We start from the raw sequence: 14,907 nt of genomic DNA on the forward strand, positions 1-14,907 counted from the left end.
AGCCTATAGAGAGCAAAACTACAATAAGGGAATATTAGGAGCAAGTTTACACCAATAAACTGAACAACTCTGATGAAACAGAAAAATTTCCTGAAAAACACAACTTACTAACACTGACAAACGATCAAACAGAAAATCTGAATGAATCTAATTGTTCTAAAAAATCTACTCCATCCATTAACTCCATCCAATACATTTTTTCAAACATTTATGGAAGAAATAGCACCAGCCTTATACTAACTCCTTCAGAAAATAAACAAAGAAGGAACACTTTCCAACTTGGGTTATGAGGCTAGCATAAAACTATCTACAACCTGCCAGTGAGGGGTGCCTGGTTGGCTCAGTTAAGCCTGATTTTGGCTTAAGTCAGGAGATCCAGCCCTGAGTCCAGCTCTGCACTGACAGCGTGGAACCTGCTTAGAATTCTCTCTCTCCCCCTCTCTCTGCCCCTGCCATCCTCCTTCCCTCCCTCTCTCTAAGTAAATAAACATTTTTTTAACTAAATAACAAAAAATAAAATCCGCCAATGACATTAAAGGAAAATTGTAGGGCACCTGGGGGGCTCAGTCACTTAAGTATCTGACTCTTGATTTTTGGCTCAGGTCATGATCTCACAGTTGTAAGATCAAGCCCTAAATCAGATTCTCTCTCACCCTCCTCCCTCTGCCCCACTTGCACACATGTGCACACTCTCCCTCCCCCACCCCCCCACCAAAAAAGAAAAAGAAAATTGTAAAACAATTTGTTGTAAAACAAATATCCCTTATAAGCATGGACACAAAAATGCTTGATGAAATATTTGCAAATGAAATTCAGCAATGTATTAAAAAAATCAAGATCGATTAGGGTCTGTCCCAGGAATGCAAAGTTGGTTTAATAGCCTTAAATCAATCAATGAAAAATGAATTAATGAAAAACCATATGATCTCAACAGGTACAAAAAAATATTTGACAAAATTAAACATCAATCCATAAAAATAAATCTCTCAAGATTATTAAAAGAGAATGAAATCTCTTTAATCCGATAAAGGGCAGCTATGAAAACCTTACAGCTAACACCAAACTTAACGGCAAAACATGCAACACTTTATCCCTGAGATCAGAAACAAACCAAGAATGTCACTGTCATCACTTCTATTCAATATTTTACTGGAAGACCTAGACAGAGAATGATGCAATACAAAAGATAAATAAAAGGAATAAGCATTTTTAAAAAGGAAATCAAACTATTCCTATTTGTAAATGACATGATGATTAACACAGAAAATACCAAGAAACCAAACAAACAAAAAATAGACTATGTGAGTTCAGCAAGTTCTCAGGAGATTAAGTTAAAAAAAAGGTCAGTTGTATTTCTACTCAGTGGAAACAAATAATTGAAAAATGACATTTTAAAGACAATGCCAATTATAATAGCTGGAAAACTGATTCAAATTTATGTAGAAATACAAAGGCCCTAAAATAGACAAAACAATTTTGAAAAAAAACATAATGAATATATAACTTCAAGACCCAACTATACATTGTCTAGAAGAAACACAGTTTTGACATAAAGACACATACAGATTGAAAGTAAAGATATGTCAAGAGAATGAGAAGACATGCTAAAGATTGGGAGAAAATAATTGTAAAATACATATGATAAACAACTGTTATTCAAAATATATAAAGAACTCTTAAAGCTCAACAATAAAAAAATGACCTGATTAAAAAAATGGGCAAAAACCTGAATAGATACCTCACTTGAGAAGATACATAGATAGCAAGCAAGCATATGAAAACATGCTCCATATCATATGTTATTAGGTAAATGCAAGTTAAAATGAGGTACCACTACCCATCTATTAGAACGGCCAAAATCCAGAATACTGACATCAAATACTGGCAAGAATGTGGAGCAATACAAACTTTCAGTCACTGCTGGTGGGAACAGAAAATGGTACAGCCACTTTGGGAAATAGTCTGGCATTTTCTTACCAAATTAAACATACTTAGAGCACCTGGGTGGCTCAGTCAGCTGAGCGTCTGACTCTTGATCTCAGCTAAGGTCATGATCTCACAGTTTTTGATTTTAAGCCCCATGTCAGGCTCTGCACTGATGACATGGAACCTGCATAGGATTTTGTCTCTTCCTCTCTCTGCCCCTCCCCCACTCATTTTTTTCTCTCTCTCAAAATAAATAAACTTTAAAAACACACACACATACTCTGTTAAAAAAAAACAAAAACTTACTCTTACCATATGATCCAGCAATACATACCAGTTCCTTGGTATGTATCAAATTAGTGAAGATTTATGTCCATACAAAACCTATACATGAATACTCACAGTAACTTTATTCATAACTCCCAAAACTTGGAAACAACTAAGATATCCTTCCTTGGGTAAATGGATAAATAATCTGTGATACATTCAGACAAAGGAATATCATTTAGTGCTAAAAGAAATGAAGAGATACAAAAGAATGTTAAATGCCTATTGCTGAGGGAAGGAAGCCAATCTGAAAGGCTACATACTTCATGATTCTAACTGTATAATGTTCTGGGAAAGAACTGGAAGACAGTAAAGAGATCAGTAGTTGCCAGGGGTTAGGGAGGCAGTAGGGATGACAGAGCCCAGAGGATTTTTAGGGCAGTGAAACTATTACATATGATACTATATGGTGGATACGTGTCATTATACATTTGTCAAAACCCACAGAATGTACAACACCAAGAATAAACTCCAGTGTAAACTATGGACTTTGGGTGATGATAATGTGTTAATATAAGTTCATCAATTGTAACAAATGTAACATTCTGGTAAGGAATGTTGCTAGTATAGAAAGCTGTTGATGGGGGATTAGGGGATATATGAGAACTTTACTTTCTACTCAATTTTTCTTTGAACCTAAAACTGCTCTAAAAAAGTAAAGTCTACTCTAAAGGAGTGAAAAGCATACATGACATAAAGAAGTATTATAAAGCTACGGTAATCAAGACAATATGGTTTCTTTCGAAACGGCATGCTTCCCTATGTAAAAAATTCCTAAAAAAAATTCCTAAGGAGTCTACAAAAGAGTTACTGTAACTAGTAAATGTCTACAAAAAAAGCTATTAGAACTAATAAGTGACCCTATCAAAGTCATAGGGTAGAAGATCATTATAAAAAACAAGAACGAAGGATAAAAATCATGATCATCTCAAGAGATGCAGAAAAACATCCGACAAAGCACAACATCCATTCATGATAAAAACTCTAACAAATTGGGCTTGGAGGGAACATACCTCAACATAATAAAAACCATGTATGACAAACCCAAAGCCAATATCATACTCATTGGTGAAAACCTGTGAGCTTTCGTCTAAGATTAGGAACAAGACAAGATGTCCACTCTCATTATTTTTATTCAACCTATTACTAGAAGTCCTAGCCACAGCAAAAAAGGAAATAAAAGGCATCCAGATTGGTAAGAAAAAAGTTAAACTGTCACTATTTGTAGATGACATGATACTATATATAAAAACCCTAAAGACTCCACCAAAAAACTATTCGAATTGATAAACGAATTCAGTAAAGTTGCAGGATACAAAATCAACATACAGAAATGTGTTGTGTTTCTACACACAAACAACTAACTGGCAGAAAGAAAGAAAAATCCCATTTACAAATGCATCAAAAAGAATAAAATACCTAGGGGGGTGCCTGGGTGGTTCAGTCGGTTGAGCATCCGACTTCAGCTCAGGTCATGATCTCGCAGTTCGTGAGTTCAAGCCCCACGTTAGGCTCTGTGCTGACAGCTCAGAGCCTGGAGCCTGCTTTGGATTCTGTGTCTCCCTCTCTCTGCCCCTTCCCTGCTCATGCTCTGTCTCTCTCTGTCTCTCAAAAATGAATAAACATTAAAAAAAATTAAAAAAGAATAAAATACCTAGGAATAAATTTAGCCAAGGAAGTGAATTTAACCTGTACACTAAAAACTGTAAGACACTGAAGAAAACACAACAAGTGAGAAAATATACCATGCTTGTGGATTGGAAAAACAAATATTGTCAAAATGTTCATATTACTCTAGTAATCTAAAGATTCAACACAAAATACCCTATCAAAATACCAACAGTACTTTTCACAAAACTAAAATGAATAATCCTAAAATTGTATGGAAACACAAAAGATCCTGAAAAACCAAAGCAATCTTAAGAAAGAACAAAGCTGGAGGTGTCATAATCCCAGATCTCAAACTATACTGCAAAACTATAGTAATCAAAATAGTATGGTATTGGGGCACCCGGGTGGCTCTGTCGGTTAAGCCTCTGAGTTCAGCTCAGGTCATGATCTCATAGTTCATGAGTTTAAGCCCCACATCAGGCTCTCTGCTGTCAGCACAGAGCCCGTTTTCAGATCCTCTGCCCCCCTCTCTCTCTGCCTTTATCCCGCTCATGCTTTCTCTCTCAAAAATAAACATTTTTTAAAAATACAGTATGGTATTGGCACCAAAAAAAAAAAAAGACACATAAATCGATGAATAGAATAATGTCCAGCAATAAACCCATGCTTGTATGTCAATTAATCCACAAAAACTAAGCAAGAATATACAATGGGAAAAAGACAGTCTCCTTAATAAATGGTGCTGTGAAAACTGTACAGCTACAAGCAAAAGAATGAAACCGGACCACTTTTTAACACAACAATAAACTCAAAATGGTTTAAAGACCCAAATGTAATACCTAAAACCATAAAACTTTTAAAGGAAAACACAAGCAGTAAACTCTTGACATCAGCCTTAGCCACATTTTTCTGGATCTGTCTCCACAGGCAAGGGAAACAAAAGCAAAAATAAACTACTGGGACTGCATCAAACTAAAAAGATTTTACAAAACAAAGGAAACCATCAACAACAAAAAAAGGTAACCTATCATATTTGCAAATGATATATCTGACAAGGGGTTAATATTCAAAATATGTAAAGAACTCATACAACTCAACACCAAAAACCCACAATGATCTGATAAAAAAATCGGCAGACAACCTGAAGAGATATTTTTTTCCAAAAAAGACATACAGACACATGAAAACATGCTCGACATCACCAATTATCAGGGAAATCAAATCAAAACCCACAATGAGATATCACCTCACACCAATCAGAATGACTAGTATCAAAAAGACATAAAATAAGTGTTGGCAAGGAGGTAGAGAAAAGCAAACCCTCATGCATTATTGGTGGGAATATACATTGGTACATCCACTATGGAAAACAACATAGTTTCCTCAAAATATTAAAAATAGAAATCCTGTACAATCCAATAATTTCACTTCCACATTTACCCCCCCAAAAATACTAATTCAAAAAGATATATGTACTCCTATGTGTACTTCAGCATAATTTACAATAACCAAGATACGGAAGCAACCAAAGTATCTATCAATAGATGAATGGATAAGGATGATGTAGTATATTCACAACAGAGTATTTTTTTAATATTTATTTATTTTGAGAGAGAGTGCATGTGCACGTGTGCAGAAGTGGGGAAGGGGCAGAGAGGGAGAGAGAGAATACCAAGCAGGCTCCATGCTTTCAGTGCAGAGCCCAACACAGGGCTCGATCTCAAGAACCGTGAGTCATGACCTAAGGCAAAATCAGGAGTCTGGCAGTTAACCGACTGAACCACCCAGGCACTCCCACAATGGAGTATTACTCAGCCATAAAAGAATGAGCTCTTGCCATGTGCAACAACATGGATGGACCTTGAAGGCATTATGCTGAGTGAAATAAGTCAGAGAAAGACAAATATCATATGATTTCACTTATCTGTGGAATCTAAAAATCAAAACAAGACAAACAGAAACAGACTCATAAATACAGACTGGCAGTTACCAGAAGCAGGGAATGAGAGGATAAGCAAAATAGGTGAAGGGGAGTAAGAGGTACAAACCTCCAGTTATAAAATAAATGAGGATAAAAAAGTACAGCATAGGATATGTAGTCAATAATATAATAACTTTGTGTGGTGACAGATGGTAACCACACTTATCCTGGTGAGCATTTTGTAACATATATAATAGTTGAATTACTGTGTTGTACATCTGAAACTAATATATAAACTATACTTCAGTTTTTTAAAATCCATTTAAAAAATAAAAACTATACTTTTATATATCAGCAATAAAAAATTGGAAATTAAAATTAAAAATAAATAGCACTTATAATAGCATCCAAAAAAATGAAATAATTAGGGATAACTATAACAAAGCATATATAAGACCTATACATTAAGGACACCTGGTAGCTCAGACTGTTGAGTGTTAGACTCTTGATTTCTACTCAGGTCATGATCTCGTGGTTCATGAGATCAAGCCCTACATAGGGCTGTGCACCGACAGTGCAGAATCTGCTTGAGATTCTCTCCCTCCCTCTCTCTCTGCTCCCCTACCTCTTACACATGCTCTTTCTCTCTCTTTCTCTCTCTCTCTCTCAAAATAAATAAACTTTAAAAAAAGACCTATACATGAAAAAAACCACAAAACTTTGTTTAAGGAAATTTTCAAAAGTTTAAATAAATGGACAGAAAAACCTTGTTCATGGACTAGAAGACTAAATGACTCAAAACTCTTAAGATGCCTTTTATATAGGTATATGCGCATCTTATCATATGTAAAATTATACCTTAATAAGCTGATTTGTTTAAAAACTGATCAGTATATTTATTGTTGACACAGACTTTCCTGGAACAGAGTCATATACCAGTTATGCATTACCTAAGTAAGACCAAGGAACCTCAAGCTAAGAATTTAAATGTAGATCCCATCTGATAGACCTTTTAGGCATCTCCTAAGAATAAACTCAAAGCCTCTACAGAGGGCTTGGTGAAGGCCCCACAAATAATTTTTTCAAGAGCAATGACCGGAACATGATCATTGACACCAGGTACACAGGAAAACAAGGCAATATGAGTACTCGATAGCAGAAGCAGAACCAGTTGGAACAAACCTGAAAAGGCTTCAGACATTGCAATTATAAATGAAACAACTAAGGAAATTATAAAAAGTAACAGAGCAGACTTGAAAAGAACCAAATAGAGTTTCCAAATATAAAAATTATAATAGTCAAAATTTGAAACTCAGTGGTTGGATGTAATAACATTTTGCCCACAGCAAAACAAAGTACTAGTGAAATTTTTTAAAGAGTTATGAAAAAAATTCACAGAATGTACCACAGAGAGTCAGAAAATAAAAATTGAAAACATCTAACATGTAACACTCACGTTAGATAGTGTGAGGTCTAATTTATATTTTCTTGGAATCCCAGAAGGAAATGTGGCAAAACTTTAGAAAAGACTGGCATTTAATTTCTGAATAGCAACAATGGAAACCCAAGAAAATATAATATGCAGAGACAAAATAACTACTCACTAGATTTCTAGAGCCACTAAAATATCTCTCAAGATAGATGGTTATTAAAATAGCCCAAATTCAAAATCTAACTGTAACAAAACAATTAATCCTATCATCTTAATATTTGTCTTTAATTTTTCTCTTTACCTAGAATATATATATTGCTTTTAACATAATTAAATTCCTTAATATAATAATGAAAATGTCAGATGAAATTAGACATACAGAAAATCACAGAATTCTCAGGACTATTTGGATCCTAGTTTCTTTAACTATAAAATAAGGTTTTGAACAAGATGATTCTTAAGGTTGTTTTTAGTTCTGCACATGGCTACTGCATTATTGCAGTAAAAATTTCATTTAGTTAAATCAGTGGCATAAGTAACTTGAAAAATTAAGTGCTCTATCAGAGTTGCAAGTGATAATCTATATTTACGTTATCAGGCTTAGAATATAAAATAGAAGATAAAAGATTCACAAGGCACAGAAAAGAGTCATTTCCCTCCTATATTAAGTGAATACATATCAGAAAAAATAACTTAATTAGGTAAATTAAAACATTCTATTAATGAACCTGGAAAATTCTAACAGTACAGCAATGACTCATATAAGCACTGATACTAAGGAGCAAGTAACCTTTGTGCTACATGCAAATAGGGGATCTTTGTACATTTCACTACCCAAACACAGAAACATAGTTTTTATTTGGATGAAGGAAAAATAGTGTTAATGATCAAAAGTGTATGCTCACCTTGTAAAAACTCCTCCTTGCAAGCAATGAAGTAGAAGAAAACAATGCTGACTTTCTTGGCCTGCTTTTTTTAAATCAGCCTTGAACCAAGAATAACTAAAACACTGAACCACAAGTGTTCCAAAGAACATAAAGCTTACTGTTAAAATACCAAAAACATATTGTCCTTCATGGAAAAACCTGACAGACACCCAGATGTCCACAATTAAATCAGTTATATAGATTACAATGCCAAGAACTGACATCATAAAATTCAATTTAGTGTATTTCATTATGAATCACTATAGCTCTTGGTTAGCTACTTTTTTCTCTCTCACACACACACAAAGAACAAATATTTGTGTCCATTAGGATAGCAATGAATTTTAGTTTCTGTTCCCTGAATTTATTCAGAAGAAAGAATAAATATTATGAGATTGGAACACTAAAACTAAAGTGACTAATTTTAATTTTCTTTTCTAAACCTCCTATCCAGATCCAATGTTAAAAGTCTTCATTCAGTTTTCTCAATGATCTTCATTACAGATGACAACACCTAAAATGAAAGATACATAAAAGATTCTAAAAATCTTGAGTATAATATTAGTCCATGACTTTATCAAACATGTACTTTTTCTAAAAACAACATATTACCACTACATACAGTTCTTATAATAGCTTTGGTAAAGTAAAGCCTCAGAAATAAACTTATTAGTTGACAACTTCCTGTCAGACTACTTACCTTTTAAAAACCATAACCTACTAACAAAAATATTTATCACTTGTCTATCTAAAGTGGCAAAAAACTAGAAATGATCTAAATGTGGCAACATAAGGAATTGGTAACTAATGGTAGATTCACAAAATGCAACATTACACAGCTACCAAAAAATATTTAACAAAGTTGCAACAGCTGTGAAAAATTTTAATATGGTTCTTAAATTTTATTTTAATTCATTAGTTAACACACAGTGTTATATTAGTTTCAGGTGTACAATATAGTGATTCAACTATTCCGTACATCACCCAGTGCTCATCACCACAAATTCACTTCTTAATCCCCCATCATCTATTTCACCCATCCCCCCACCCACCTCCCCTCTGGTAACAATCAGTTTGTTCTCTATAGTTAACTTTATATAGTTTCGATTCAGCAATTCCACTGAATCAAGCCTAGGGAAATAGTCACAAATGTGTACAAAGATATGTGCTCTTTGCAAAACCTGTTTTTAGAACAGCAAAAAGTTGAAAACTATTTAGATGACAAGAGTCCTAGTTCAAGAAGTTAATTTACCTCCATAGCAAAGAATATACTATGCAACTTTTAAAAAGAATGAAGCAGCTCTGTATAAATTGACTTCAGAAGATCTCCAAGATATGTTAAGCAAAAAAAAGCAAGTGCCAGAAGGAAAAATATAGCATTTATGGTTTTCAATTATATATGGAGAAAGTAAGGAAGTTGGGAGTAGAAAGTAAATGCAATTTCAATCCTGTAATTAATTACTCTTTTATATTGTTGGAGTTTTTTCCAGAGACATGTACTCATGTATTACTTATATAATCTCTTAAAATAAAAATAATAGTAAATGATACTTTTAAAGAATTTGAATGACTGGAAAAAATGCTTATGCTACTAATGTTAGCTAACATTTACTTAGCCCTATGTGTCAGGCATTAAACTAAATCTTATACAAGATTTAGATGTAAGGTTAAATTTGATGTAAGATTAATTCTTACATGAAATTTAGGAGATAGGTACTACTATTATGACCCCTATTTTATAAATGTGGGCTGAATGCAATCCACAGACAAAATCTGTCTGACTTGAAAGATGCTCCCACATTTCGTGGGGTGTGTGCGTCTGGGCCCTTTGGACTGGCCAGTGGTGCTCTCTGGTAAAGGCATGGAATTGGTGGCTGCAGCCTCTAGGCTGGGTAGAAGCAGGGGACTTAAACCAGACCCAGAGCCAGAGCCAGTACAGTGGTAGCAAATGGATTGACCATTACTGCTGCAGGATTTGCAGGCTGTTATAATTTTGTAAGCCATAAACCATACGGAGCCTAAAGCAAAACAAGCTTTTCAAAGTCTACCAAAATCTGCCTTCAGTGGTCGCTATTAGAGAGGTGGGTTTGAACCCGAAATGACAAAATGAGAAGCAGCACTAATAGCAGGAGTAAGCTAAAAAAATAATAGTAATAAAATAAAAATAAAAAATAAGTAGTAGGCATAAGCTCTACTGCCAATAAAGGAAAAACAAGAGATGCTCATCAATGAATTACGATTTTAAATCACCTAGAAAAGAGAGGATCTCCTTATAGCAGCCAAAATCAATGAAGCTACAGATTTACTACAAGGTCAAGCTAAAAAATGAAGTAAATATGCAATGATTTTTTTTTAATTTGAGAGGGGGGGGGGAGGGGCAGAGAGATAGAGAGAATCCCAAGCAGGCTCCATGTTCAGTATGGAGCCTGATGTGGGGCTTGATCCTGGGATCATAACCTGAGCCGAAATCAAGAGTCAGACACTCAACAAACTAAGCCACCCAGGTGCTGCATGTGCAATGAATTTTAAGTTCTTATTAGTTTATGTTTAAGAGTGCCAGCTTTTTATAATAAAAATGTTTCAAAGCTACAAAAAAAAGGAAAAAGAAAAAAAAGTTTGAGTCAACAGTGTTTTTTTTTTAATTTTCCTAAGTAATTGCCAATATTTCATATAAAAATCCAGATTTTTCACAGCTATCAAAAAACTGAAAGATCTGCTACAATAGGCTAATATTCCTTCATTAGTAGTGGATGCCTCCTACTAATGGGGGCATGCTCTCTCAAGTTCACCACAGTAGCAAGCCACCTAACTTCAGTCATTTCAGCAGCTGGGTCTCAATGCTAATACAGCTACCTACTAGCTGTGTGTCCTTAAACATGTTCTTTTACCTGCCTATGCCTTATTTTCTTTCACCTGAAATATGGAAATAATAATGGCATATACCTCACAGGGTTGTTGTGAAAACTAAGACAGGTAATATGTATAACACACATAAACCTCTAGCACTTGGCATACAGTTAGCGCTCAATAAATGTTAAGTTACCATCATTACCTTGCCTGCCTCCCTGATCCCTGTAAGCATCTGAGTTTGGCATCTTTGACTTCACTTTCAAGAATGTTAAGTAAAAATATGGGGCGCCTGGGTGGCACGGTCGGTTAAGCGTCCGACTTCAGCCAGGTCACGATCTCGCGGTCCGTGAGTTCGAGCCCCGCGTCAGGCTCTGGGCTGATGGCTCGGAGCCTGGAGCCTGTTTCCGATTCTGTGTCTCCCTCTCTCTCTGCCCCTCCCCCGTTCATGCTCTGTCTCTCTCTGTCCCAAAAATAAATAAAAAAACGTTGAAAAAAATTTTTTTTAAAAAAGAATGTTAAGTAAAAATAAATACTGTGGCATATTCTTATGTTGAAGTACTAACCACCAGTGTGACTGTATTTAGAGATAGGCCTCTCAGGAGGTAATTAAGTTTAAAAGGAATAATAAGGACAGAGCCCTAATCCAATAGGACTGATGCCCTTATAAAACAAAGTGACAGAGGTGCCTGGGTGGTTCAGTTGGTTGAACATCTGACTCTACCCCAGATCATGATCTCGCATTCATGGGTTCAAGCCCCATGTGCTGACACAGCCTGGAGCCTGCTTCACATTCTGTGTCTCCCTGTCTCTCTGCCCCTCCCCCTGCTCGCACTCTGTCTCTCCCTGTCTCTCAAAAAATAAAATAAAACGTTAAATTTTTTTTCAATGAAGTGACAGCACAGACCTATCTCCCCCACACACCCTCCTCCCATACACTCACATGAGGACACAGCAAGAAGGCAGTCATCTGCAACCAACAAAAAGAGGACTCACAAGAAACCAACCCTGCTGGCAACATGATATTGGACTTCTGGACTCCAGAACTGTAAACAATTAATTTCTGTTGTTTAAGCCACATAGTCTGCGGTATTCTGTTATGGCAGCCTGAATAGACTAACACCTGATATGCTCTACAAAGAACATTTATTACTTTAAAAACCAGGAAGGGGCAATGTTACTAAAAACACACACAAACCAATACTTACAGTGTTCTCGTTATTTTACCACGTATAAGTATTTTGTTTAAAAGTCTTCAAAATTATATTAAAAGGTATTTCACTCTTCTTACAGAAAAAAAAAAAAAAAACAGCTCGCTATTACTACTTTTCCTGTCAAGAATGCTGTGGCCAACAGGATAGAAAAAAATAATTTTAAAATCTGAGTTTTCCCTATCCAGCAGGCCATGAATTTCCCTGCAGTATGCTTCTTATTTTAAAATGAAAGACATCATGCCCAACATAAGCATGGAGTTTAGGAGGATGAGATTTAATCAGAAGGTTCTGTTCAATTGAATTAAATACTTACTTAGAACCTACCATGTGCTATTTTAGGCTTTTGGGATATATCAAATGACAAAAGAGACAAAAATTCCTGCCCTTGTGGAACTTACATCCTAGCAGAGGAAGACAATCAATTAACAACAAAAATAGTAAGTGAATGAAATATTATACTGGAAGGTGATAAGTATTATGGAAAAAAACACAACTCTAGGAGTTGAGAGTAGAGATAGGCTCATCATGAGTTGAAATTTTATTTTTTTAATTTTTTAAATATTTACTTATTTTTGATAGAACACAAGGTGGGGGGGGGGAGGAGAAGAGAGAGGGAAACACAGAATCTGAAGCAGGTGCCAGGCTCTGAGCTGTCAGCACAGAGCCTGATGAGGGGCTCAAACCCACAGACCATGAGATCATGACCTGAGCTGAAGTCAGTCCCCCAATTGACTAAGCCACCCGGGTGCCCCCCATCGTGAGTTGCAATTTTAACTTAGAATAGTCAGGACAGGCCTCACTGAGGAGGTAGACAAATGAGTAATGAAATTAGTTATGTCTATATCATGTGGAAAAGTTTTCCAGGTGAAAAGAACAGCTAGTTTGAAAATCTAATGTACTAGATTTCAAATATATCCTCCAGAAACAAAAGCTCCACCAAAAATTGGCAAATTCCTTACCATGGTCATACTGGATGTGTTCAATGTGCATCCAAACCCTGTTCTAATATCATTCTAAAAAATATAGTATTTTTGTAAGTTTTTATTTAAATTCTAGTTAATATATAGTATATAATATCAGTTTCAGGAGAATTTAGTGATTCATCACTTACATGTAACACCCAGTGCTCATCACAAGTGCCCTCCTTAATACTGATCACTCATTTGGCCCATCGCCCGCCCACCTCCCCTCCAGCAACTCTTAGTTTATTCTCTATCAATAAGAGTCTCTTATGGTTTGCCTCCCTCTTTTTTTTCTCCCTGCCCTTATGTGCATCTGTTTTGTTTCTTAAATTCCACATACGAGTGAAATCATATGGTATTTGTCTTTCTCTGACTGACTTATTTTGCTAGACATAATACACTCTAGCTCCAACCACATCACTGCAAATGGCAAGATTTCCTTCTTTTCGATGGCTGAGTAATGTTCCATTGTATAGATATACACATCTTCTTTATCCATTCATCAGTCAATAGACCTTTGGGCTCTTTCCATAATTTGGCTATTGTTGATAATGCTGCTGTGAACATCGGGGTGCATGTGCCCCTTCCAATCAGTATTTTTGTATCCGTTTTGGGTAAATACCTAGTAGTGCAATTGTTGGGTCACAGAGTAGTCCTATTTTTAATTTTAAAAATGAAATTTGTTAAGCTTCACTACCTAGGGAAAAGAATATCACATATATAATGGAAGAACAGATAATGGTAACAATAGCTACCACTGCTGAGGGTTTACTATGTGTGAAGTATTTTTAGACACATTTTATTTAATACTCACAAATCTCTATGAGAAGGGTATTATTGGCCAGAATTCTGAGGCTTGTGAGTTATCTCTAATGAGTAAACTGACTTTAATGTAGATAATTTCCTTAACGTTACAGACCTAAGCACTCCATGGGTACATTTCTTAATCACTATCCCCACAAAGATAGTTTCCTTTACCTGGCCTGGATATGGAAATCACTTGCAATTCTGAAACAAATTTTACAAAATGGCAAAAATAATTTCTAAGTTATTGGCAAAACATCAGACTCAATAGACTGATCTGACATGGCAACTTCTATATTCTTAACTTAGGCAGAACGTAATGCCAACTGGAAAGAAAACTACATAGCAAGGAAATAAACATAGCAGCTCTCATAAAGAGGCTCTCCAGCTCCTTCAATGACCACATAGTTGTATAAATTATATAAAGGATGGTTCCTATCTATCCCTACAGTATAATCACTGTTCCATTTATCACCTTAGGACAAATAATACCACCTACAAAATTTGACTTCATAAAGAATTTGTGATACGTGCTGACTTAATAGGACAGTTTCAATCCAATTTCAGTCAAAGGTCAACCCAGCTATGTGGCTAACTGGCTGCCAGCCAAAATAAATAACCTTTGCCCGCTGTGTGGGATCTCTTTGCAATAATCCAGACATCCGAAGAAATAAAAACCAGCAAACTTTCGTTTGTTAACCAAATTCAATACATATAAAATACAGACTTACTTGCCAAGTATAAAAAGCTGTCTTTAACTCAAAGTCCCTTCTGGAAAATCTTCATCCTTGGCATCTTTTATTTCTTCTTCACTGAAAATAAGTGTCATTAAAGGGTATGTAAACCTTTAAGATCGAATACTAAAATGAAACTGAAATCATCTGTTAGTCATATTATGGGATTTCCTCATCTAGTGATAACAGAGTTTATGTCACTG

The 14,907-nt window shown here is 35.4% G+C and overlaps 1 protein-coding gene and 1 pseudogene across 2 annotated transcripts in view; one reads left to right on the forward strand and one right to left on the reverse strand.

The window, feature by feature from the left end:
• Positions 1–14,907, reverse strand: part of XKR9 (XK related 9) — a 39,344-nt gene that overhangs the window by 22,006 nt on the left and 2,431 nt on the right. The window contains exons 2-3 of one of the 2 annotated variants that reach the window (XM_086695682.1): positions 14,702–14,782; positions 8,123–8,657 (exon numbers count right to left, since the gene is read on the reverse strand). In XM_086695682.1, coding sequence (XP_086551808.1) covers positions 8,123–8,394 — 272 coding nt within the window. In that variant the 5' untranslated portion in view covers positions 8,395–8,657; positions 14,702–14,782. Of the gene's footprint in view, positions 1–8,122; positions 8,658–11,933; positions 12,140–14,701; positions 14,783–14,907 lie in introns of those variants that run through there. The other variant, XM_025922916.2, reaches the window with a different exon arrangement.
• LOC112859329 (mitochondrial import inner membrane translocase subunit TIM14 pseudogene) lies at positions 9,933–10,472 on the forward strand (annotated as a pseudogene).

This window comes from Puma concolor, chromosome F2 (assembly GCF_028749965.1).
Source record: "Puma concolor isolate L17-30 chromosome F2, mPumCon1.1.hap2, whole genome shotgun sequence".
In the NCBI taxonomy this organism is placed as follows: domain Eukaryota; kingdom Metazoa; phylum Chordata; class Mammalia; order Carnivora; family Felidae; genus Puma; species Puma concolor.